The 23,262-nt window shown below is 48.8% G+C and overlaps 7 protein-coding genes across 7 annotated transcripts; 4 read left to right on the top strand and 3 right to left on the bottom strand.

Annotated features, from left to right (window-relative positions):
• Nucleotides 1-263: 263 nt before the first annotated feature.
• Nucleotides 264-4,076, bottom strand: RhiXN_07446 (Serine/threonine-protein kinase; the record flags this gene model as incomplete). Its single annotated transcript, XM_043327262.1, has 15 exons — nucleotides 264-312; nucleotides 369-585; nucleotides 635-770; nucleotides 829-974; nucleotides 1,036-1,950; nucleotides 2,023-2,305; nucleotides 2,362-2,460; nucleotides 2,521-2,637; nucleotides 2,697-2,859; nucleotides 2,915-2,984; nucleotides 3,035-3,096; nucleotides 3,150-3,264; nucleotides 3,355-3,459; nucleotides 3,610-3,709; nucleotides 4,002-4,076. The coding sequence occupies 15 exons, from the start codon at nucleotides 4,074-4,076 to the stop codon at nucleotides 264-266; spliced, it is 2,652 nt and encodes an 883-aa protein (XP_043185734.1).
• A 380-nt stretch (nucleotides 4,077-4,456) lies between these two features.
• On the top strand, nucleotides 4,457-8,090 carry RhiXN_07445 (guanine exchange factor for Rac 30; the record flags this gene model as incomplete). The annotated part of the gene is made up of 5 exons (XM_043327261.1): nucleotides 4,457-5,437; nucleotides 5,500-5,534; nucleotides 5,601-6,093; nucleotides 6,148-6,311; nucleotides 6,362-8,090. The coding sequence occupies 5 exons, from the start codon at nucleotides 4,457-4,459 to the stop codon at nucleotides 8,088-8,090; spliced, it is 3,402 nt and encodes a 1,133-aa protein (XP_043185733.1).
• A 780-nt stretch (nucleotides 8,091-8,870) lies between these two features.
• RhiXN_07444 (uncharacterized protein) lies at nucleotides 8,871-9,988 on the top strand (the record flags this gene model as incomplete). Its single annotated transcript, XM_043327260.1, has 6 exons — nucleotides 8,871-8,975; nucleotides 9,042-9,267; nucleotides 9,330-9,409; nucleotides 9,460-9,752; nucleotides 9,807-9,866; nucleotides 9,919-9,988. 6 exons carry the CDS (start codon nucleotides 8,871-8,873, stop codon nucleotides 9,986-9,988), a joined length of 834 nt encoding a protein of 277 aa, XP_043185732.1.
• Nucleotides 9,989-10,842: 854 nt separating this feature from the next.
• On the top strand, nucleotides 10,843-11,558 carry RhiXN_07443 (uncharacterized protein; the record flags this gene model as incomplete). Its single annotated transcript, XM_043327259.1, has 5 exons — nucleotides 10,843-10,950; nucleotides 11,009-11,099; nucleotides 11,189-11,318; nucleotides 11,377-11,436; nucleotides 11,489-11,558. The coding sequence occupies 5 exons, from the start codon at nucleotides 10,843-10,845 to the stop codon at nucleotides 11,556-11,558; spliced, it is 459 nt and encodes a 152-aa protein (XP_043185731.1).
• Nucleotides 11,559-13,009: 1,451 nt separating this feature from the next.
• RhiXN_07442 (FAD-binding domain protein) lies at nucleotides 13,010-14,950 on the top strand (the record flags this gene model as incomplete). The annotated part of the gene is made up of 9 exons (XM_043327258.1): nucleotides 13,010-13,148; nucleotides 13,212-13,315; nucleotides 13,373-13,558; nucleotides 13,621-13,748; nucleotides 13,804-13,906; nucleotides 13,960-14,154; nucleotides 14,210-14,440; nucleotides 14,492-14,796; nucleotides 14,857-14,950. 9 exons carry the CDS (start codon nucleotides 13,010-13,012, stop codon nucleotides 14,948-14,950), a joined length of 1,485 nt encoding a protein of 494 aa, XP_043185730.1.
• A 1,470-nt stretch (nucleotides 14,951-16,420) lies between these two features.
• On the bottom strand, nucleotides 16,421-17,476 carry RhiXN_07441 (uncharacterized protein; the record flags this gene model as incomplete). The annotated part of the gene is made up of 5 exons (XM_043327257.1): nucleotides 16,421-16,494; nucleotides 16,562-16,912; nucleotides 16,970-17,104; nucleotides 17,152-17,314; nucleotides 17,384-17,476. 5 exons carry the CDS (start codon nucleotides 17,474-17,476, stop codon nucleotides 16,421-16,423), a joined length of 816 nt encoding a protein of 271 aa, XP_043185729.1.
• Nucleotides 17,477-17,643: 167 nt separating this feature from the next.
• RhiXN_07440 (Fungal specific transcription factor domain) lies at nucleotides 17,644-22,032 on the bottom strand (the record flags this gene model as incomplete). Its single annotated transcript, XM_043327256.1, has 15 exons — nucleotides 17,644-17,746; nucleotides 17,835-17,974; nucleotides 18,031-18,160; nucleotides 18,229-18,539; nucleotides 18,597-18,668; nucleotides 19,833-20,221; nucleotides 20,270-20,404; nucleotides 20,456-20,615; nucleotides 20,669-20,786; nucleotides 20,836-21,063; nucleotides 21,123-21,262; nucleotides 21,318-21,447; nucleotides 21,502-21,800; nucleotides 21,905-21,966; nucleotides 22,014-22,032. The coding sequence occupies 15 exons, from the start codon at nucleotides 22,030-22,032 to the stop codon at nucleotides 17,644-17,646; spliced, it is 2,436 nt and encodes an 811-aa protein (XP_043185728.1).
• Nucleotides 22,033-23,262: the final 1,230 nt, after the last annotated feature.

Here is a 23,262-nt window from a genome sequence, read left to right as displayed (position 1 = left end):
GTCTGTCAGCCCATCAGTCATCTCAGCGCTAGACTGCCGCCGTGCGTCAGCAGAGCTGGCGGCTACGGTAATAGCCGCACTGCCCAAGTCAAATATAAACCAAGGCTAAGCGCCAACGATCATCAATTCGCATTCCATCTCCCAATGAGACAAGTCATTCTTTGGCAAAAAGAAATCGTTATTGTTATACATGGTAAAATACACTCGTAAAGTATACATAGAAATACATCTCATATCAGGGCAACAGAGAAGAAAATGAGCAATCACCCCAGATTAGGAGTTACAGGCACGGGCGAAACCAGTGCATCCAGCCTGGATTTGAATTCATAATTAGTACAATTCAATCTTCAACTGTATTGTCCGCTTACTTCCACATAGCCCTTAGTCTTGCATACACAGCCTTGAGCGTTGAATGAGCCCCCTTTTCTTGCGTCATGACCAGCACGCACGGGTACGGGGAAGAGGGAAAAGTGGTGGTCAACGGTGTACCAGGAAAATCGAATCGGGGAGAGTCCAGAATATGAGAATTAGACTTGACTTCGATACGGAACTTGACGGGCTTGGTAATGAGGGTGCCATCGAGGTCTAATACACTACGTCAGCTTTGCTTCAGACATGCGCAAGAGCATCATACCGTGGAACCGCTCAACATTACATCTCAACACGTCGTGTCCCTCGGCCTTGAGCACCTGAATCCCAAAAGTCGTCAAAACACGTGTACACTCTCTAGCAGTCAGGTCAATCGAAGCAGTCGAATAGAGCACATGAAACTGGGACCGCATCAAGTGAGCATACACCCAATCGCCGAGCCAATAAAATAAGACTTACGACCGGCTTGAACGTAAACAGGTTCGTGAACCACCCAGTGACCTTGGGCTGCTGTCCAATCTTGGGCGAGTCTATCCCAGGCGTCGGAGGCTGAGAGGTCGAAGATACCGCCTGCCAGTTGGGGTTATTCAAGCTCAAAGGGGCAGCTACAGGGACCAAATCTCCCAATAAGCAACCAAGTGCGAATATCCTCCCAAATCAACTCACGCTTCCCCTTTCTTCCAGATTTTCCCGCAGGTTGACCCAGTGATCCGAGGATAAAGGGCTCTGCATGGGGCGAAAGTCTAGAGCGCCTGGAAATGTCCCGGTTCTGGTCTTCCGAAGACACTCGCGAACTCGTCCCTCGGTCTCGGTCTCGATCTCCAGATACCCTAGTAGCGCCCTCGGTCGGTTCTCCTCCTTCTCCAGACCATCGCTTGTGCACCATCATGAACCCTCCGTCGATATCGGGAGAAAGCACGCTCTTGAACGGTTCAGGACCAACGACTACATCCTGGAACACCGACTCGAACGCCTGTGCCATCGGATTCAAATGAGACGTCGGACGAGGGGGTTTGCCCATATCAAAGGGCCCATGAGAGACCTTGCTCGCCTCTGAGGGTGGGTAAGCCGACATGACAGATGCGGGGCGAGGTTCCGGAGCCGGACGACCAGACGAGATTCTAGACGGCGATACGGGAGCGGTACGAATCTTGGACGGCGAGGGCGGGTTGGGGCGAGGACCGACAACGCTAGGCGGGCGCGCACGACGAGAGCCTTCTTCCCTGGTATACCTCGACTCGTCCCTCGAGCGTCTAAACTCGTACCTCCAAGCTTCATCCCTCGAATATATCGAGCCCCGTTTGTCTGGTACATCGTCATACGCAACTTGTCTCATCTCGTCCTTGGGTGTCTTGACCTCGTCGCTCTGTCCGCCAAGACTTGCAGGCCTGGGCCGGTCGGATCGTTCCATCTTTACACCTCCGCCCGTACGTCCAACCACCGGTCGATCGGACCTTTCCATCCCAACACCACCCACCGGAGGCGGACGAGGCTTGGAAAACAGATCCTTGCGCCGACGGGCGAGCGCACCATTCGTAACATCTGCAAACACAGTCTTGGGCAACTCTGTCCGACCCGAACCTGCGCATATCCCCACACACATCAAATCCATCTAAAAATAGGACAGAAAAGGAATCCAACTCACCCACATACTCGTCTTCCCGTCCTCCCCATAATTCTCCCTCACGCGCTCGGCATACTGCCTCAAGAGATACAAAAACGCCTTTTCCCAGCTAGGCACACTCGCCCGGAGCGCATGCTCAATCTCGACGGGCGACTTGTGAAAGAGCAAGACGAGGTTATCGAGGTAGGCGCGTTCGATGCGTTCCGCCTGTCCGATCGGCATCGCAAGTTCGCCGAGCGAGGGAGGCGGCGGGTTGATAAACAGACGGTTGGTTTGGCCCTTGAAAAAGGGGTGTCTAAAGATTTGGCGAACCTGGACAACGGATTGGGCGGGACGTTTGCTTGTATGGTAGCGTGACCGGGACTCACGGTGATTCGTTTCTCTGGGTCCACGACGAGCATGCGCCTGATCAAGTCTTGCGCAAGGGGCGAAATATCACTGTTCATCTCAAACTTGCCAACCTTGACCTTGCAGCAACGACACACGACTCAGAATCCAGTTCATATAATGCGCAAACAGGACCTCACCTTTTTCAACAAGACCCTGATGTCTGGGTGGTCAAACGGTAAACGGCTCGTCAAGAGCGCATATAGTACGACCCCGCAGGACCAAACGTCCGAACTCGCCCCGTGGTAAGCTTTTCCCTAGTACACTCCAATTGATTAGTATGCTTTAAAAAAATCCAAATGGGCGAGAAGCATACAGCAACAATCTCCGGGCTCGCATAGTGCGGACTACCACAACTCGTCTCGAGCATTCCATTAGCCACTTCGAGCGCGGCCATACCAAAATCCGCAATCTTGATATTCATATGCTTGTCCAAAAGGATGTTTTCGGGTTTAAGGTCTCGGTGGGAAATGTTGAATCTGCGAGTCGGTCGTGAGCCGGATTACCCAGGGCAGAAAAGAGGCACAACCCCACCGATGGCAATAGTCCAATCCATATAGAATCTGCTTAAAGTAAAATAGAGCTTCGGGCTCGGGTAATCGACCTGACGTCACATTAGCTCCTATTTCGGTCCATCTAGTGTCCCCTAGAGACACCCTCGCGAAACAATATAATCAAACAGTTCGCCGCCTTGGACGTATTCGAGGGCCAGGTAGCTATCGAGTGAATTAGGAACGAGTGAGCAAATGTATGCGCGCCAACGACTTACAATTCAGTCTCGGTCTCTTGCAAGTCGTACAATGCCATGATGCAAGGATGGTTTATCAGTTTCATAATCACAATTTCGCGATGAATAGCTTGGAGCTGTTTTTGATGCTTGGCGTCTGTGAGCAGTCAGCGATCGTGAGAGAAGTCGCCAAATAAAAACGAAAAACTTCATTGGGCTAGGTGAGAAAGTAAAGGGGACAACCTACCCATTCCGGCCAAGGTTTGTTTGCTGGTCAAGACTGGGTTCTTGGAAATGATCTTGATAGCCGCAATCTTGCCCGAGTACTTGTGTTTGCCGAGCTTGACTCTACCTGTCGAAAACGTATAATTAGCATGCACTCGAGCGGCCGAGCCAATATGGAAATGAGAGGAAAACCAAGAACAGACAGTCGAGTGAGATGGAGACAGGAATAGAAGATGGACTGCGAGAAACAGAGGTCATGGGAAGAGAGGAAGCGTACCGCTCGACCCCTTGCCAATCATATCTCCCAAAATCCAGGGACCAATCTCGGTGAGGTCGGTAGGAAGGTTGCAGATGTCCTTGCCGGCGGCAGCTTGTTCCTATATCGTCATAAACGTGGATCATGAGACAAAATGTCAGAAGCAGGTATAAATAATTAGAGAAAAAGGCCGTCATGAAACGGTTCGAATTGAATCGAGGACGTGATTAGAAGCGCACAAGGATGCCGGAATGAGCAGTCAGAACCCAAATGACGAGATGGGATTGAATTTAGAAATTCGAGGTGGGGATTACGACACGAGATCGAGGCGCAGTTAAGTTTGCGGGAGAAGGCCGAGTCGGGGGTGGGGTAATTGAGTGGGAAGATTAGCGAGACGTAGAGAGAAGACTGACCTTTTCGAGTCTTGTCGGACAGGCATGGTATGAGAGCTTCTGGAGACGAGGGGGCGAAGACGTGACGAGTGGCATTATAATTAAATTACTTTTTTTTTTTATAGAAAAAGGATAGTGTGTGCGTTGTGTGTGTGTGCTGTCGTGGGGTGTGGAACGAGTGTGGGTGCCAGTGCTCTGGCGGTGGTGCGAATGTCAAGTGCAAGTGGGACAGGGGATTAAATAGAGGATATAAAAGGGGCTAGGAGAAGCCCCCTAATGAAAGCATAGACCTGGAGGTAAGCGGGGAAGAGATCGGCGCTTAGCAAAGATGGGGAGACAACCGAAAGTCGGGAGCACGTTGGACGAACCACATCCACGCAAGTGAGTCTGTATCGAAACATTTTCCAGCAGCCGCAGTAGCTCAAAGGGGAAATAGGGATCGATGCGCCACGTACACTAGAGAGATATAAATTATTATGGATCCGCTCCATAGTTTCCTGTCGTCTATTTCTCCGGCACGCGCCAAGTCACCCACTCCGCCCGCCAAACCCATACGATCCAAGTCGCCTACTCCGACACCGACACCTGCACAGCCTTCGAAATCGCGATTCAGACGACATCCGACACCCTCGGCCTCTTCGTCTAATCTGCTTGTTCCTACGCCTCATACGGCCGGAGTAAGCGCGAGTGCATCGACGAGTAATCTCCGATCGCCCAGTCCCACCCAGAGCCGCTTTGGCAAGATGCTTGCCCAGCCTATCTTCCATCTCCCGCGCTCCCGCTCCCCGAAGCCCCCAGAGACGACCAAACTCGAAGTCCCGAGCATCATCGACAGCAGCTCTTCCACATCGCTTGTTGCCCCCAGTGTTCCTGCCAGGTCTCCGCTACGAGGCACACCACGCTCTGTTGCTTCCTTTTCATCCCTGCTCGACTCGTATGGCCAGCCAACCAGCAAGGCCTCTCGATCCGGCTCTACCCTCGGTCTTGGTCTGCCCACAAACGAGGAGGAGCCCGAGATTGCAGCCGACCTTCCGAGTCCAAGTGTATACTCTCCCGTCAATGCCGCATTTCCCAGCGAGCAAGAGGCCGAGCACCGGGTGCGGCGAAGTGCGAGCATGCGACTCGGTCATCTGCGCATGCCCTCGACTCGCACACGGAGCGCAAGCGTCAGCAGTCCCATGAAGTACGAAGACGGCGCAGACATTCCTACTATTACCCCCGGCAGACGGTCTGTAGACAGTGTCCCCCAGATATCACGTCGCGGCACCACAGCCTCGAGCACACTCCCGCCCATTCGAGACTCGGCTATTGGGATCAGAGACCTTCCCCCGACTCCTCCCCCCAAACTACATGTACGCATGCAATCCGAGTTTACCCTTGGCCCCGAATTTGCCTCGTACGACGCTCAGCCTACTAGGGGTGTCAGGGTCCAGTCCGGCCGACAGCGAAAGCTCAGGGTTTGAGACCGCCGCATCTCACACTAACAACACAGCTGACCTTCTGTCCCACCACGCTCCAGTCGTCCCGGCACCAGCCTCAGCCTCAGCCGTCCGAGTGAGTTTATTTCCATTCCCATTCATTTAGGTGTTTACATGTCACAGGCACGAGCACCAGTTCCAGGATGGTTATTCAACTTCCACTGCCAAGCACTGGCACTCCCTCGCCTGCTCAGGAATCGGTCGGGTCCCCCTCGACGCGAACCAGTACCTCTCAGCTCTCCCTTCTTGTCGAATCCCCCGAACACGCCTACTCTAATAAACGCCCCGAGTCTATACCTGAACAAAAACCCTCCAAACGCACGCACGCCCTCCTCGAACTTTTATCCTCTGAACGCGCCTATGCATCCGACCTCGCCCTCATACGCGACATTTTCCTCCCCCTCGCGCAAGGAAAACCAACCACGTTCCCCCTCCCGCCGAGTGTCGGAAGTTTGATGTTTCCAATGCACAAAGACCCTCCGATGAGCGCCCAAGATGTCAAGATTGTATTCGGAAACATCGAAGAGCTCGCTTCCTTTGCCGACGAACTATCCGAGCGCTTGGAGCTTGCCTTGGGCAGCGTTGTCCCAGGCGGTACGGGCGACGACCGAGTAGGCGAGCTCTTTTGCGAGTTGGTGCGTCTCTGATGGTCCATTTTAGTCCAAGCTGAAGCTCATGATTGTTTGCAGGCCCCGAGGATGACCCCAATGTACTTGGCGTATATCACTCGACACCCTGCAGCTGTCGCCCGATACGCTCAGCTTTCCACCAACCCCACTCCCGCCATGGCTCAGTACCTCACAACCACCAAGGCAATGACGACCAGTATAACGCATGCATGGGATATACCCAGGTCTGTACTTGTACCCATTCTTTGAATTCATTCACTCATGCGATTTCCAGTCTAATCATCAAACCCCTCCAACGACTACTCAAATACCCCCTCATCCTCCAAACCATCCTCGAAAATACCCTTCCCTCGCTAAACCACCCAGACCGCGCCACACTCGCCCTAGCCAAAGAAAAAACCGAACAAGTCGCACGACAAGTCAATGAAGGAAAACGTCGCTGGGAAGTCGTCAAGGGCGTGCTCGAGTCGGGCAAGTCCCCCCCTGGACACGGCTCCAAGACTCGAAGCATGTTCCGCCCGCGGCCGAGCACGTCCGCCAACGGCAACGAAACGCAAGAGGACCTGGTCGCGCTCGAGAAACGGGTCAAGGAGTGCGCAGACACGGCGAGTCGGATGGCCGAGCGCGTCGTCGTATGGGCCGACGCGCTCACGAGTAACACACGAAGCCTGTTCGTCTGGTCCCGCTCGTTCCAGCGCGTCGTCGACCTGGACGTCCTGCTTGGCGGGGACCCACAGGGCGGATCCGAGGCCGTGCGCGCCTTTTCGGGCGTCGCGCAGGGGCTGGACGATTTGAGCCGCGAGCTGGCGGCGGTCGTGAGCGAGGAACTCGTGCCGCAACTCCACCGACTCGGGAAAACGAGCAAAGAGCCGCTACTGCTCTGCGCGCATGCGCACACCCTCGCGGGGGCGCACTACAACCTCATCAACGCGCCGTACTCCAAGTCTCGTCCGTCGGGGCTGCTCGAGGCCTCGCAGTCGTATCTCGCGCTCTCGGCCCAGCTCAGGGAGGAGCTCCCGAGGTACATTGATATGTTCGAGCGCGCGCTCGGGATTATTGTTTTGAGACTCTCGGGATGGCAGGCGCGGTACTTTCAAGAGTCCGAGCGTCGCTGGCGCGAGTTTTGGATCGCGCTCGACGTCGAGGGGGATACTGAAAACTCGGCGGTCGAGACGGTGCGGATATGGTGGAGCCGGTGGGAGTCGACTGCGCGGCAGATGGCATCGATGGCGATTGTATCCTCTGGCCCAACCAACAAGCGGGTTTACCGGGAACGAGAACGAGAACGGGAGAGGGAGCGGGAGCGGGAGCGAGTGAGGCCGGACGTGAGTACTCCCACGTCGGACTCGGCGAGCTGGGATTATATTCCGCCCTCTGCCATGTCGTTTGATGGGAACGGAAACTCGAATGGAAAGGGCCATTCGCGCGCCGTGTCGAGTGACTATTCTGCCCGGAGTGCCGAGTTTCCTGGAGGGATAGGCAAAGGGGGAGCAGGGGCAGGAGGAGCAGGAGGGGAAAGAGGGAAAGCGAAAAAGGGCCAAAGAGGAGGGAGCAACCTCCGCCGAGTCACAGATACCCTATTCGGCGGGACACCCGCGAGCTACGCCTCGTCGACACCGCAACCAGGATCAGGATCAGGATACGCAACCACACCCTTCCCATACTCCCCACCACCCTCGTCCTCGAACCCCAACTCGACCCGACCGCCGTCCTCGAACCCGTCGCCGTCCCCGAGAAGCTCGCACCACCCGGTCCTCTACGCTGCCGCGGCGATCCATCCGTTCGACCCGGCGACGAGCGCCACGCACCTCGGTCTTCCGTTTTTGAAACTCGAGATTGGGGATACGTTGGAGATTTTGCTCGAGGCGGGCCACCCAAAGGAGCACAAGGATCTGCCGATCCCGTACGATGATGCGCCGGATTGTATGTTGGCTGCTAGGAGCGAGAGGGGTGAGGAAGGGTGGGCGTTGGCTAGTTATTTGATGCCGCTTGCTAGTATGTAGCGAGAAGTCGCATCGACGAACACCGTGGCTGCGTCATAGCTTGTAAAAGTATAATGCGCCGCGGGACAGACACACCCCCACGGACGGACGGACGGACGGACGCACACATGACGCTGCTCATGAGAGATTTTGGGACGTATGACATGCCACTCTTTGACTCCCGGCCTATATATGCCGTCGACCAAATCTAATACGTACATTTTGGTAACGATCTAGTTGAACACACTTTCCTTTTTGGGGTTTTTATCTATGCATACATGCAAACTCTGTAACAACTCAACACCGTGCTTTTTTGACTATTTGTTCTATTTTTTTTTCCCTTTTTGTTGGTTGTACGTATGCTCTTTGTTTTGTTTTGTTTGTTTTGTTTTGTTTTAGCTATATATATTATTTTTAGATGGACTTTGTTATTTTCTCATGTTGCAGTAACGGATTAGCAAGATCCGTGTCCATAACTGGCCGACTTGGAGGTTGAGGATACCCGAGCCCGACGTACGGCGCGGACGTTTGTAAGTTCCAGTAAGATGTAATTTATGTTCCTTGGACATTTCGGTCCACTTTTCTGACCGATACGATGACGCGAGCTTGCGTGATCGACGCTTCGGCCTCCACTTTTGACTAATCATCCGTCCGACCGTGCAATTGCTCTGTCAGCGGGGAGGTACGGACAAGGGAGTATATAAATGCATGGGGGACCGAACGTAACAGACATCACTCGACTTGGGTATTTACAAAAACCTGACTTTGGCACTTAGATATATCACTCGACGATTATTCTCAATGGCTTTGGTAGAGACTCGTATCAATTACTTCAACCCCCCTGCGGACGGATCTAAACCGTACCAGTGGATAACAGAGGGCTATCCAGGTGGAGGTCCCATGCGGGTACGTTCTTGCGCTCACTCTCACAGCCTGGACCCCTTCAAAAAAAAATCTGACAAACTCAACCAGAACTGGGAACCCCTCGAGCACGATGTTCGGGTTCAAAACATCCGCGGCCAGGAGACTGGTCCCGAGTACAAACTCGACACGACCGGATTCGAGTTCCACCGCATCCCAAACAAGGCCAATGTCGATTTCAACGATGATGAAGATATTAAAGCAAAGTACTATGCCGAATCGATTGAGAACATCAAGAACATTACCGGAGCTTCAAGGGTTGTCATTTTCGACCATAGTGAGTTTTTTGGGGGGATTGCCCTTGGTGGACATGAGCGGGAACTGATAACGAGGAACCAGCATTGAGGAAACCTCGTCCTGCTGGGACACCTGAAACACCCGAGAACAGGTCGCCCGTCAAGTTGGCTCATGTCGATCAGGTATGTTCAATTTCCCTTCCCGCGCATACACCCATTTACCGTTCATCTAGACCAACGAATCCGCTAAACGTCGTGTTCATCTACATCTCCCTGAATCAGACGTCCCGGGCCTCCTCTCGAAGCGGTTCCAGATTATTAACCTCTGGCGGCCGATCAGCAATGCTGCATGGCAGCTTCCCCTTGCGCTATGTGATTTCCGGTCTGTCCAGAATGGGGACTTTGTGCCTTCTACGCTCAAGTATCTGGATCGAGATGGCGAGACATTGGCTGTGAAGTATAACCCAGAACACAAGTGGAAATACTTGGCGGGTATGACTCCGGATGAATTTGTTTTGATCAAGTGGTGAGTCGGGGTACCACCATATGAGTTGAAAGTAGTGTTAACGTTGGTTTATAGCTTCGATTCGGTGCAGGACAATGGCATTGCTACATTCACTCCGCATACAGCTATTGAAGAGTGAGTAGTTCTGTATAGTTCAATTCACGAAGACTAATCAATCATTCTCTAGTCCCACTACACCTTCGAATGCACCTGATCGCCAGTCCATTGAGCTCCGTGCACTTGTTTTCTATGACTAAACCCGGAGCGCCAGGTCGGAACGATATGTATTTTTCATAATGTAAAACTTTTGCTTTGTCTTGTACGATAAATATGCAATGAATCACTTGGCGCCGGAATATTGGACAGTCCACGAGCAATGCGCGGGATGTCTGATGCAAACTCCGGTTAATTTGCTCTCCATGCTATCAAACGGTTCTGATTGACGGCGTTTTACCTGGTTTGAAGATCTGCAACATAATACATGGATTTAAGCGGAAAACACATTTTCAAAATTCCCATTTACTTACCGTATCTAGTGCCACAATGAGATATCACACATTCCCCGAATACCCTCAACCGAAACGATCGCTTGTATCGGTACATTCCTGATAATCCTAATTTGATTGGATTTAATGAATTTGAGCCGGCAAAAGCACTGTCACATCAGTTCAACCATGGTCATGATTGGCAACACATGGTACATTAATAATGCTTATCTCCGTAGCAGTTCACTCCACATTGCCGGCATGACCGATCGTTGGCATCGACCTACAACCTATGCTTCAAGTCGCCCCGGCATATATTCCCAGCCGATGAGCTGACGTGTTGTATTTGCACTCCACTTTTGATTGATTGTTCGGGCAGACACGCGACCTTTTTTATGCTGCTTTATAATGGACTAAGAGATTAGGGACCAGTCACTGTAACCAAGGCCGCTGGTGAGACGGCGTCGTACATGACCTCCACCTTAATAGCACAGGAGTATTCCCTTCAGAGGTGGTATAAATACCTACTACAAGGAGTCTGATGGAGCACATATAATACATTGTTTGAATACTGGACGATTCACCAATTATCTACCCCTCGCTGTACCAATAGGAAATCATTACTGATGACTTTAGTGGAAACTAGTGTCAAATATTTCAATCCTCCCGCGGACGGCTCCAAACCGTACTTACGGGCAGCAGCTAATGTCGCTCCTGTTGGTACTCATAGGCGGGTATGCTATACAAGTCGTCCGCCCGGTGAAACACACCCTCAACTAATCTAATTGGTAGAACTGGGAACCCATTTCATATACTATCCAGGCCCAGAACATTCGAGGTCAAGAGGCATCTTCTGAGCACAAGCTTGACACCACCCCAATAGGTTCCAAATCCTTAACCTCTGGCGGCCTATTGTAAATCCGGCATGGCAGCACCCACTTGCACTATGCGACTTTCGGACCGTCCGTCCAGAGGATCATGCGCCATTCACTATCAAATATCTGAATCGAGACGATGAGGCGCTAGCTTTCAAGTATAGTTCGGAGCATAAGTGGAAATATTTGGCAGGTATGACCCCAGAGGAGTTTGTGTTGTTCAAATGGTGAATTGTAAACTTGAAGCGATTCCATGAGAAGTTCCCAAACTTATACTTGATTCAGTTTCGATTCATTACAGGATCAGGCCACAGCTGCGTTTGCTCCGCATACAGCCATTGATGAGTAAGTCACTATATCTTACGAGACAACATAATGGGACTAACCTCCCTGAAAGTTCAACTGTCCCTTCAGATGCACCTGATCGGCAGTCAATTGAGATCTACGCACTTGTATTTTACGGTTAAACAGAAATACTAACCTAGAAGTTGGTAGCGAACTAAGTTCCATGACTGCTCTGTACTATAATATGAAATATGCTTGTTTAACACTGAAATTGCGTGCCTAGAGGAGGAAGAGTAGCCAGTGTTACGAGATGATGTGGCTTGGATGCTTGATCGCTTAATTCATTTAACGGATACTCCTATCAATCAAACATAGGAATTCGCTAAGCTTGACGACACCTAAGGGTCGATTAAAATAATCACGTGACCGGGGCCCGGCGGCCAGTTTGCGTCACTCTTCGTCTTATGGGCGTTTTCTTTCGGGTGGTACAGGGATAGATTGGTTCTACAAAACTTACCGAACCACTTGTACGCTCCGAAATATTACCCATGTTCCAAATGCCTGGGCTTGTGCTCTGCATGCGTCCCGAAATCATGGTGGAAATCATGATGCTTGTGTAGCCTTGATATCCCACACTGAACGGAATGGTTGAGCTCTTGAGCCAAATAATCATATTACTTGGCGGCACGCGCAACAGAATTTGAATTCTTCGGAGCATTATCCGAACGCTTGGTGAATCCACGAAAATGGCTGGAGACCTGGCTAACTGGGTTATTCCCATATGTCTACATAGGGTTTCTCGAAATGAGCGGAAGTGTGCTGGATCTCCCGTTGCATTAATGGGCGTTCTGTGTGGTCCGGCGGAAACAATGTACCCCCCCCCCCAATAACTTCAATGCCATTCAGGAAATAAACTATCGGAGTCTATCTCTGAGCCCTCAATATACAGATTCGCGATCACTTCAATGAAAACTTGATTGATCTGATCCTGATATCTTTCTCGCTTGATACTGGGTCCGTGACCTCGGGGCCGGCACTGACCCGGCACTGACCTGTAACATGCCATGGTTTACAGTAAGGGAATTCTAGCCGTCTAGCTTGATTGGTTTATCTGAATGACGTAACAGCTGTCAGCATGGTGGTTCCCTGTCAGACAATGGTTGGTTTACAGAGTACCGTTACAGCACCTGTTAAAGATTGATATTGTGCCACTTCGTGACGTCCACTCAAAATAAGATAATGGTAAATGTCTATGGGAACACGGGTACTCGGCTCTGGTGGATCATGCTGGGCATATCTATTCATGGGGATTGTAGGATTTGATACAGCATTAACTTTCGCTCAGGCCCAAAGCCGGGGGAATGAATTTGCTGAAATAGGCGCATGCAATTTGAATGATCTTGCGAATTCTCATCGACACCCAACAGCCTAGCATGACTTCCAAGGCGAGCTGAGTCTAGCTGGAATAACTGCCGGAGGCTTTTGTTTGGATGATTCCGACTTGTTTCAACAACTGGGTTTTGACTGATGAATGCCACATAGGTATATATAAGGTGTATTGAACATTTCTATCCCCTCATCTTGACCTCTGTGGCTTATCTTTCTATTCGTTTTAGTAAACTCTGGAGCTACAATGAGAACACCTTTCCGCATTGCCCTCCTTTCCTCTACCTTAGGAGCCTCCACCGTTCTTGGTTTAATTTCGAACTACACGGAGACGTGTGAGACCATTGCCAACTCCATCTCGAAGGACGCCGGAGTTTATTACTGGGGTATGTTTGATAACAGCCGATCAATCCACCGACAGTTTATCGCTGATCGTACACACTACACAGGGCATCACCTTTATCACAAGGGGAATGGTCATTGGGCCTCATCTAGTAGCCAAGACTCAGCGTGTGTAGTTGAGCCTGCGAACGCTGAAGATGTGTCTACCATCGTGAGTTTTGATAGCCCACTTTCGCCCTTGTCAATGGTTGAAAACAACCCTTTCCAGCTCAGGATAGTTGCGAATGACTCTGCTCCTTTTGGGATTCGATCGGGGGGCCATGCCACAAACGCGGGCTTCTCATCGACCCCAGGTGTTCAGATCGCACTTTTCAAACTCAGCGAAGTCACCTACCACCAGGCGCCGGCTGCAGCCGATGGTTCAGTGGGGACTGTTGATTTTGGATCTGGACTGGTAGGATATGAGCATTCAGTTCGAAGGACTATTTACTGAGGTTAATTTATATGATTTAACAGGTCTGGGATGATGTATATGCTGCTCTTCAGCCTCATGGAGTCAATGTCGTTGGCGGCAGAGTAACTGGAGTTGGTGTAGGAGGATTCACTCTGGGAGGAGGGTATAGTTGGCTCAGTAACCAATACGGGTCAGTATTAGGTCATAGAACTAAATCTATTTCTCTAATTAGCCTATACGAACAGCTTGACTATAGATACCGTAACTGCTTTCGAACTTGTTCTGCCGAACAGTACTATCACAACAGTAACCGAAACACAGAACCCAGACCTATTCTTCGGCCTAAAGGTATATATATTTATTTGGCTCTCAATTCACCCAAGTCTTACCGTAGATAACAGGGCGGATTTAATAACTTTGGCATTGTCACAAAATTCACTTTACGCGCATTCCCCCAAGGCCAAGTTTGGGGCGGACTCAGCACGTTCACATCCGATCAGCTTGACAAAGTTATTCAAGCGTCGACCGAGTTCGCTCAGCAAGTTAAAGATCCCAAGGCTGCGATAATCCCAACCTTTAACTTCCTATTGGAGCAGGTAGGCGGTGCCTATAAGTCTTGTAGCAAAGTCTAACCTAAACATGCGTGTCAAGCCCGGTGTTTCATTGCTTATGTTCTACGATGGTCCGACGCCCCCCTCAGGAATCTTCGAAAGGTTCCAGTCCATACCCCATTTCACTTCAGACGTGAAGACTCGGTCGTTCACTAGCTTGGTACAAGCGAGCCCCGCAAATACAACATATGGTCTCCGAGCAGCGTTCAATACTGTATCGCTAAAGAACTATTCGCAGCCTATCATAGAACAGGTCCTGAACCAGAGCAAGGTAAGCATACAACTTGGATGGGATGACCAATACCTAGACTTTATCTTGCAGTGCTGGGGAAAAGAAGCTAGCCTCAAATTCAAGACCGACCTGTTCATTTCCTACGATGTCGAGCCGTTCTTGCCAACAATGAACGCGCGAAGCAAGGGCGGGGCTTACCCACACGATGACTTCCTTATGCCTCTCAATCTATACTTTGGATGGGTGTCCCATCTAGATGACAAGTGGTTTCATGATGCGATTGAAGAAAGCACCAGAGTCATCCGAGAGCAGGCCATTGCTGAAGGCCAGGACATCGCAGGAGACAAGCAAATCAAGTACGGCAATTACGCATCAGCGAATGAGGACCTCAGTTCGTAAGTGTTTATGTTCTCTTTTATACTTTCTAAATACTTACTCAACTTTTAATTCCTAAGTATCTATGGTGCCAATCTACCCCGCTTGAGGGATCTCAAGAAGAAATACGATCCTAATAATGTTATGAACCTTGCAGGGGGCTACCGCTTCTAACTATGGCTAACCATTTTCCTGTTATATTGGGCTGGTCATCCAGTAACGAGATGCGAATCTAACCCTGTTTTACTGGTGATATAAGGACATAATATGTTTCCCTGATTTCTAAACACAAAGTGTTATGCGTTGCATGAGCAGACTATCTCCGATATGCTGCAAGACACCATGCAGAAATCCTGTTGCCAATATATTAGATATATGCTATTTATTGAGACAGAAAGGCTCGAATATTGCAGGCCGCACAGTTTGCGCACGAGTTGGAATGCATAGTTATATAATGGCGATGGCTGACCCGATAATAACTGGGTGTGGTGATTACCAAATGGGAATAAATATCATATACAATAACCACGGTACTCCCCTAGGAATGGAGGTCAAACTCGACACATAGGCTTGATGATACAAATCAGGGCTTGAACAATAAAAGCGTTGGGGGAGACTTTGTGTGTAATATACTTAAGTACATATATAAAAGGGCCACGATGGAAAACTCACGGTAGACCCTAAAAATGCGGATTCTGAGATCTTAGGTGCAGATGTCTGGCAGAATCTGGACGTCATGCGGATTTTCCGTACTTTGGGGTTCGCCGTGTAATGGTGTCTGGAAAGTACAACGAAGGATCAAGCTCGCAGATGGAAACACTTAGTAGGTATAACCTCAATGAATTTTCATTGGATCAAATGGTAGGCATGTGTTGTGGTGATATATGAAAGGCCGCTTTATGAGACGAGCGCCACTAGTTTTGATTCTAAGTTGAATAGAACCGTTGCTCTTACGCCGCATACCATAACCGATAACTGAGCCATTGAATTCTCTTTGACAGCTTATAGCTATGTTAATCGATTATAACCGAAAGTCCCGTGCCGAACGCGCCTGAGGACCACTCAACCAAAGTCTGTGCCTTGGTCTCCCGTGGCTAGGTCCTCAAGTCTTACAACTGTGTAAATAATACAGTGCATACACACATGATGTTTTTTCTTTCTATGAAGATCTGAAATATATATGCGTTCAAGCGATATTCTAGGTGAACTGCAATTGCGCCGTCGTTAGCTTGCTTTCGACAGACGAGAGATAAATGGAATTCTATTGGGTCGGGAAAGGCTTTCTAAACAAGTACGATGTGGATTAAGGATATTACTCCCAACACGCTGCATAGTTTAGCTTGTGTTTGCGAACAGGCTTTGTAGAAGCGATGAGAGCAGACGGAACTTCAAGACTCTGGAGGCTTAATTAATGGTTGTAATGGGCACCAGCCTCTCGATATGATCATGCTGTCGAATAGGCTGAGTAGAAATTCATAATCGTAAATTTCATAGCAGACAAGGTTAAAATAATAGATACAGGTCCGGATAGGTATGGTGTAATGGATAATAAGAACCTGCTAAGGTAATCGTACGAATAGAATTTTGAGAATAACTCAGAGTGGCAGCTTTGTGCCTGTGGCTGATGCTTGTCTCCCGCCCTTCTCAATCCACTCCGAGGGAGAGCTTGGTATGATTCAAGAAATTTGCTGCTCCTTCAGTAATCGTATCTGTTTCAACTGGAGGCCTAAAAGGTGTTGGAATCGACCCAATCCGTGAGTATGATTGGAATAGTATTTTACTCACCAAATACTGGGTATGCTGCGGCACTTCGCTGCATACATTTCTCAATAATCGCTAGTTGATGCTCCTTCTCGCGCCCCTGAGTAATTTTCCCTGCCCTCCTCAACCGAGGGATATCCTTAATCAGCTTATCCGAGACGCTTACCCATGCTATTCCAATAAAAAGCAGCATGTTGCTCATGTCCATGTGTAAGACCAGAGCAGCCGCTAGAGCAGCCGCCCGGCAAGCTTCCGTGCACCTCATGTAGCTCACGCCTCCTAGGAAGTCGTTTAGTTGACCATCTTGGGCCGCCTGTCTCATCTCACACTCGGCGAGGGCAGAGTGAAGTTGAATTTGCGCGCAATAGATGCCGGCTATATTGGCGTTAACCCGGTTGATGTTACATCCACCAAAACATACTGTAAACTTACAGTGAACTATTACCAGATAAGAAAGCTCCTCATTATTTCGTCCCACATACACGGGAGGCATTGTTTCCATGAATCGATTTACAGCCCGATCTACTCGTTCAAATCGCATCCACCACTCATCCGGATCATAAAACCCTACAAGCAGATGTTAAATGATTAACTAGCGGTTCTTTCCCGCTCACCAGATAGACGCTCAGTCTCTAGTTTGGCAGAAGATATCATTAGGATGCACGCCTTGGATAGCAAGCATCTGACGTTATCTTGAGAGACATCCGTGGCTACATGAGTAAACTCGGGGTCGAAAAGAGACGCGACTGAGTAGTGATCATCGGAAATAGTTTGGCCCTGATGGTATCACGTTTAGCCCAGCTAGGTGCGTTAGTTAATGTCTATGCTTATATTGAAACAACGAACCAGTTCAAACTCCGAGAGTAAACGAGGCCAAACCGTCGTGATTTCCTCTGGGGATATTGAGGCTGGTAACCCATTCAACGCTGACCCTGCCATATCTACACCGCAGCACTTCCTTCCGACCCGAGAAACACATGTCACTCACACACTTGAAGACTTTAATGTGTCTGACTCACCACCATACATTAATAGCTTCTGCAAGCTCATGCTGGTCTATCGGATACCAAGGCTCTACAAGTAAACGACTAGCGGTTCTACTTGGTCTAGAACTTTCCCGGAAGACACGCGAATGCAGCCGATGCAAGCCGAGTGCCATTGCGAACCGAGTTGCCTGGCTGGTGTGGACATGACCCTCCAGCAGGCGACCTTTAAAATAATAATAAAAGCCAAACAGAAACATTGCCCTGCTCAATACTTTGTTATAATATGAAAACAGCCAGAGAATGCTACTTACACTAAATGGTGCAAAGAGTTGTAGTTGTGTGTCCTACCTCTGTGGGACCGCGTGATATTATTGTCAATTTCCCATCTGACACGCTGGACAAAGACGGTCTCCCATATTTTTAAGACAGGATCTTGGGTAAAGTGACAGGCCTATATTTCTACGGAGGTTGTCTTGTGCACTCCACGTATGGACATAAGCTACTCACAATAAGGAGCATCGCGTAGTATAGTGCAGGTACAATAGGTGTAGCAGATCCAGGTTCTAGACCACGCAACACTGTCTCCAGGTCGAGTTCAAAACAACATTGAACACGTCGCTCAGCAAAAACACCTAGCCTAGAGGTACAAGTAGCAACATGTCAATTTGGTAGTGTCATTGGAAGTACCGAGTAATCCAAACTTACAGGTGCCTCACGACCTCAGCCGATGGTTCCGGCCCTTCCGAATTTGGTTGATCACGACTTAGCTGTGACTCTGATGGCAAAATAGAGGACACGGAAGGCAAATCACGGATTGAGTATGACATGGCGCCCTCAATAGAGTCAGTAACTACTGGAGGTGTTATAGGAACCTGAGACACTGGCGAGCAAGACGACCTATAAGATAATCCAGGAGATGGGTACAGAGGATTCCCATCTGCTCTCTGGAGTGAAGATAAATCAAGGTTTTGGTGTTCGAGTCCCTGTATTTGAGCTTCAAGCTCCTTGATTTTGTGCTATGTAAATCTGATAAGTAGAGCAGGCTTGCAGTGCCGGTACAGACCTCCACTTACTTGAAGTGCTTCGGTCCGTGTTTGGTACATCTCATTCTGGTATTGACACCTCGAGCCAACGGCCAGACACTCCTGACATACAGGTTTAGTTGCGTCGCATTTCTGAATATCAAGTTGTGTTTATTGTTAGATGCAACCAACTTTTTGGCCCTTTTGTGATTACCTGTTTACGTATTCTACACGAGAGGCATGCTTGATACCTGGCGAGAACAGGATATAAAGTCCCAGTGGTGATAGTTGGCCTAATCATACCAAGAAGAAGGGGAAGATAGTTTTTGAGCTATCAGATATAAGTTGAAGTTCTTAGGTGGGAAAGCCACTGAGGAGGACGAATCGGTTGGCAGCCTTGGGGTCTAGTGTTATTGCTGTATATCCAATCTCTATTCTTGCGGTCAGAGTTCGGGAAACAGAAGGGTTGCTACGGTAGTAGGTATAGATACTAGAAATGCGAAAGCCAACATCAATGAGCTTATATACAAGCAGCCAAATCAATTGGAAATTCAGCCCCCAAACTCACAATTGGTGATAACTACAGACAACCCATATACAGAAATGCTACCTTATCAGAAATTCTTTATTGTGACTCACTACACAAGAGCTTTTATGGCGTTGATTCCGCAAAGATTGAAATTGATTAAGCGACATGACATGTCTACCAAACAATTGTTATTACATTCTATAAGACTTTCTGGGTTGATATCCCCCCGTTATTTCCACTACATTAAGCATGCGTTCTCTGACCAATGGATACAGTGAAACCTAGTGCTAAGGGAATGAAATCATGTCTGAAGCGATCGGGTCCTCGCAATAAAAACTTTGGTGCTGGAGGATCCTCTGAGGTATACCCTTCCAAATCGAGTCCTGATTTCGTTTATTTACTGGATGGAGTCGGCTCTTCGCTGATACTGGCAGCTATTGCGATTAAACCAATAATACTACGGGTCCAGTGCCGAGCTTTGAAAGCCACCTGGGGTCTTGGAGCGAGTTATTCTTAATTAGATTTTATATTATACAATCAGTTCTAGCTAATGTATAAACAGTCTTAAATTAGAGACACATAGATATGGATATGGTACCGTAAACCCTAGTTAAATATTACTAGTTTTCACATCATTCAAACCTTATGTGTCAACAGTAATTATTTCACTGCTAGCTGCATGAGCACATAATGTCGACATAACAGATGAGAGGTTTCCCGCTTGGAGAGCTTTTCGATATCGTTAAGAGAATACTCACAAGTGTTCGGACATCAAGCTGCTCACCGAGTACAGGATAGATAGCAAATAACTTTTCCATACTTTTGGCTATTATGGAGATCTGTCGCTCCATCTCCTGTGCCTGTGCCGTGTGGCCGCTTTCGCGTAATCTAGGGATTTGTTTGGCTAAAACCTGTGCAGCACACGACAATGAGACGCCGAAAAACATCTGCATATGGTTAATGTCGATGTTCTCAATGTATGCGGTTATCAGCGCTATGCTTCGACATGCTTCGATGCATCGGGTGTAACTGTACCCTCCCAAGGAGTTGTCTGGCCGGATGCCTCGAGGATCACCTTGAGCGCCTATTTGTAACTTATAATCAGCTAAAGGACCATGGAGCTGAATGGTGGCGGAATCAACTGCGGCTGTATGCGGTTAGGAAAGTAAGCGCTCATAAATGGAGCTGTCCTCACTGTGACTCAATGCAATGATCGCGACCTCCTGGATATCACGATTAACATATGCCCTTTGGACCGATGTTGTGAAAATATCGATTGCGCGATCACACTCTTCGAATCGTGCCCACCATTCGTCTGTCACCTCTGATCCTGATGGGCGACTAAATGCAAGCTCATGGCGAATTAGGTAACATTACCTACCTGAGATCCGCTCAGTGTCCAGCATACCAGCGCAATGGACTAATGTGACGCACTTGGCCAGAATGCAATTCGAGCTATCTTGAGAGACGTCACCAATGGCGTGATAGTACCTTATATCTAGTAAAGACGCGACTGAATAGTTAGTGTTGAATAATCCAGACTGCCTCTCCGATATTAAAACATCGCTCCTTGACTATACATACGAGTACCTACGTCCACAGCTTCAAAATCGGCGAGTGCAACAGGCCAACCCGTTTTAATATCTTTTAGTGATATAGACGGAGGTAGTCCATTTATGAGGCTTCCCCCATAATCTCGTTCAAAACAGGCCCTAGTAGGCTCAATTATAAACTACCAACGGCCCACAAGACTGAACTTACCACCATAGATTGATGGCTTCGCCAAGCTCCACCGAGTCCCGTGGACTCCATCGTCCCATCTTCCTCTTAGATGAACCCATAACTCGGGCTACATAGTGGCCATAAATACAAGAATCCAGTTCATGTAGACCCAGTGCGGCCGCGAACCGAGTGGCACGAACAATAAATACATGGCCCTCGAGTAACCGGTTTTTTAGGTAAAACCACTGTCCGAGCATGACCATCGCCCTACCAAAACAAAGACTTGATTTGAGCGGTAGATCGGTCACAATATTAACGATACTCACTGTAAATGATGTAAAGGATTATATTCCTTGCTGTCATTTGCATGAGCTCGTGTAATGTTTGCATCGATCTCTAGTTTTGCGCGCTCAAAGAGCACGCTCTCCCAGAACTTCAACTCGGGATCCGGGATAAAATGACACCCCTCCAAATGGTCTATTAGCAAGTTCTAATTATACTAAGAGGGAGAACGTGCTCACAAGCAGTAATATTGTATATAATAGAGCGGGCACTGGGGCATCAGACCGCCTGGGCTGAAAGCTCCTAATTACTCTGTCTATATGGAGCTCGAATCCACTAATCGACCTTCGTTGCATGAACATATTCAAGCTAGCCCATGTTTGAGTTAGGCGTGATGGTGATTTCAAACAAAACATGACGCACAAGATGTTGGACACTTCCACAGGCAAATTCAAGTTCAAACTCCCCTTGTACGACAGCACGCCCGAGTCGAACCAGGGCGTATTTAACATTGGCTGTGATGGAGATTTCGAGGCCGTGTGCGGAAACCTATCAGGAGCAGAGGGCGGAGAGGGGGACTGGGAGCCCGACTCCAGTGTTGATATGTCGGCGTTGGGTGATTCGTTGGAAGTACAGGGGCTTGGACGTTGGGACGACATAACTGATCGTTCTCGTCGTAGTTCAATTTCTCTGATCTTGGATTCAATTTCCTTGATTCGATCCTATTAACGTGGAGTGTGAGTAAGTCATCCAGTATTAACCATGCGAACCATATCTACTTGAAGCACCCTCGTCCTACTTCTATACAATGGGTTCTGGTACTGACAAGCATAACCACTCGCACGACATCTTTTACACTCAGGCTGACCCCCGTCGCATCGCTGATAACTGAATGAACTCATCAGCTTGTACTAAATATAGCAACATTCGCTCACCAGCTTGCGCTTCCGGCATACAAGACACGCACTGAATCTATCAAGCACAGGAGTTGCTTTTGGTAGTGTTGCTGCCATGAAGTTCAGAGTTGCTGCGGAAAATGGCCCATGATCAGTTTATATATATGGGCAGCGTAGTTTCATGCTCAAGAGACAGTGGCGGATCGTTGAAATTGCATTCTATTACCATTTAAAATCTGTGCCCACCAGGACCGAACAGCGAGTGAATTGAGAAGGGGGCAGTTGACAGATAGAATGCCCAGGTTTATTGGACTTTAGGCCTGGATTCTGTAGAGATAAATCACCGAGCTGAATATATGAGCATTAAGCACCAATTGCAAAGGGTTAACATTATGAGAACATTCCATCTACCACTTAATCCTTTTGCGTCTTATATATATTCCGTGTGGGTTCCGTCAAATGCCTAGTTTCACTCGGCCATGTTTCTACCCTGTCCTGGCGCCATGGCGCATGTCCATCCGCTTGACATGAGCCACTTGTATGACGAAAAAGACCCACTGGCTACCCGAGCGTGCGGGGTGCCTAGCTAAGAAGCAGGAGACTCCATATGTTTGTGGGAATACAACAAGAGGCTTGGTGATGCTTGGTATATTTTGCACCGCATATGCGTATCGGAAAGCAGGTTGTTTGGGGTTATGGTCGATCTTCGTGCCATATACATACATGACATCCGGGCCGCACGTTTAGAACCAAACCCAGTACCATGTAGTGTACTGTGCATGTACCTCCCTCATATATGCGTGAAGGTGGATAACCAACGGTGTACACGTACAACCAAGCTCGGCAAAACACATAACAAGTGCCCATTTGATGCACTTTTCGACCCATAATTTACACCACGCAATTTCCAGTAGATATTATTATCAGTTGCAGAGAATTATGGCAGCCTCTGTTAGTCGGCTCCTCGGAGATAAATCAGAATACTCTCCCCTCTCAATTGAATTTAGCCTGCATCGGGATCAGAGATCACAGGACCATCACGTTCGACGAGTCACCCCCGACAGGGGACTCCCTTTTGCCTGTGGAAATCCATGCTGAGATCTTTCTTCCGCGCCACTTTTCAAATCACTCAAAAAGTTTCAGCTATAGTCCCCTCATGGCGTGAGGTTAACATCGCGGGCTATTCTCATAAGATAACAAAACAAACGACTTTTTGATTAAACTGCAAAAAGCCTCCAGGGCAGAAGCGATTACATTAAGCTTTTCCTCCCAGCAACGGTATACAAGT

This window comes from Rhizoctonia solani, chromosome 13 (assembly GCF_016906535.1).
Source record: "Rhizoctonia solani chromosome 13, complete sequence".
In the NCBI taxonomy this organism is placed as follows: Eukaryota; Fungi; Basidiomycota; class Agaricomycetes; order Cantharellales; family Ceratobasidiaceae; genus Rhizoctonia; species Rhizoctonia solani.
Note: the sequence above shows the minus strand (reverse complement) of the source record. Positions and strands in the feature narration are given on the sequence as shown.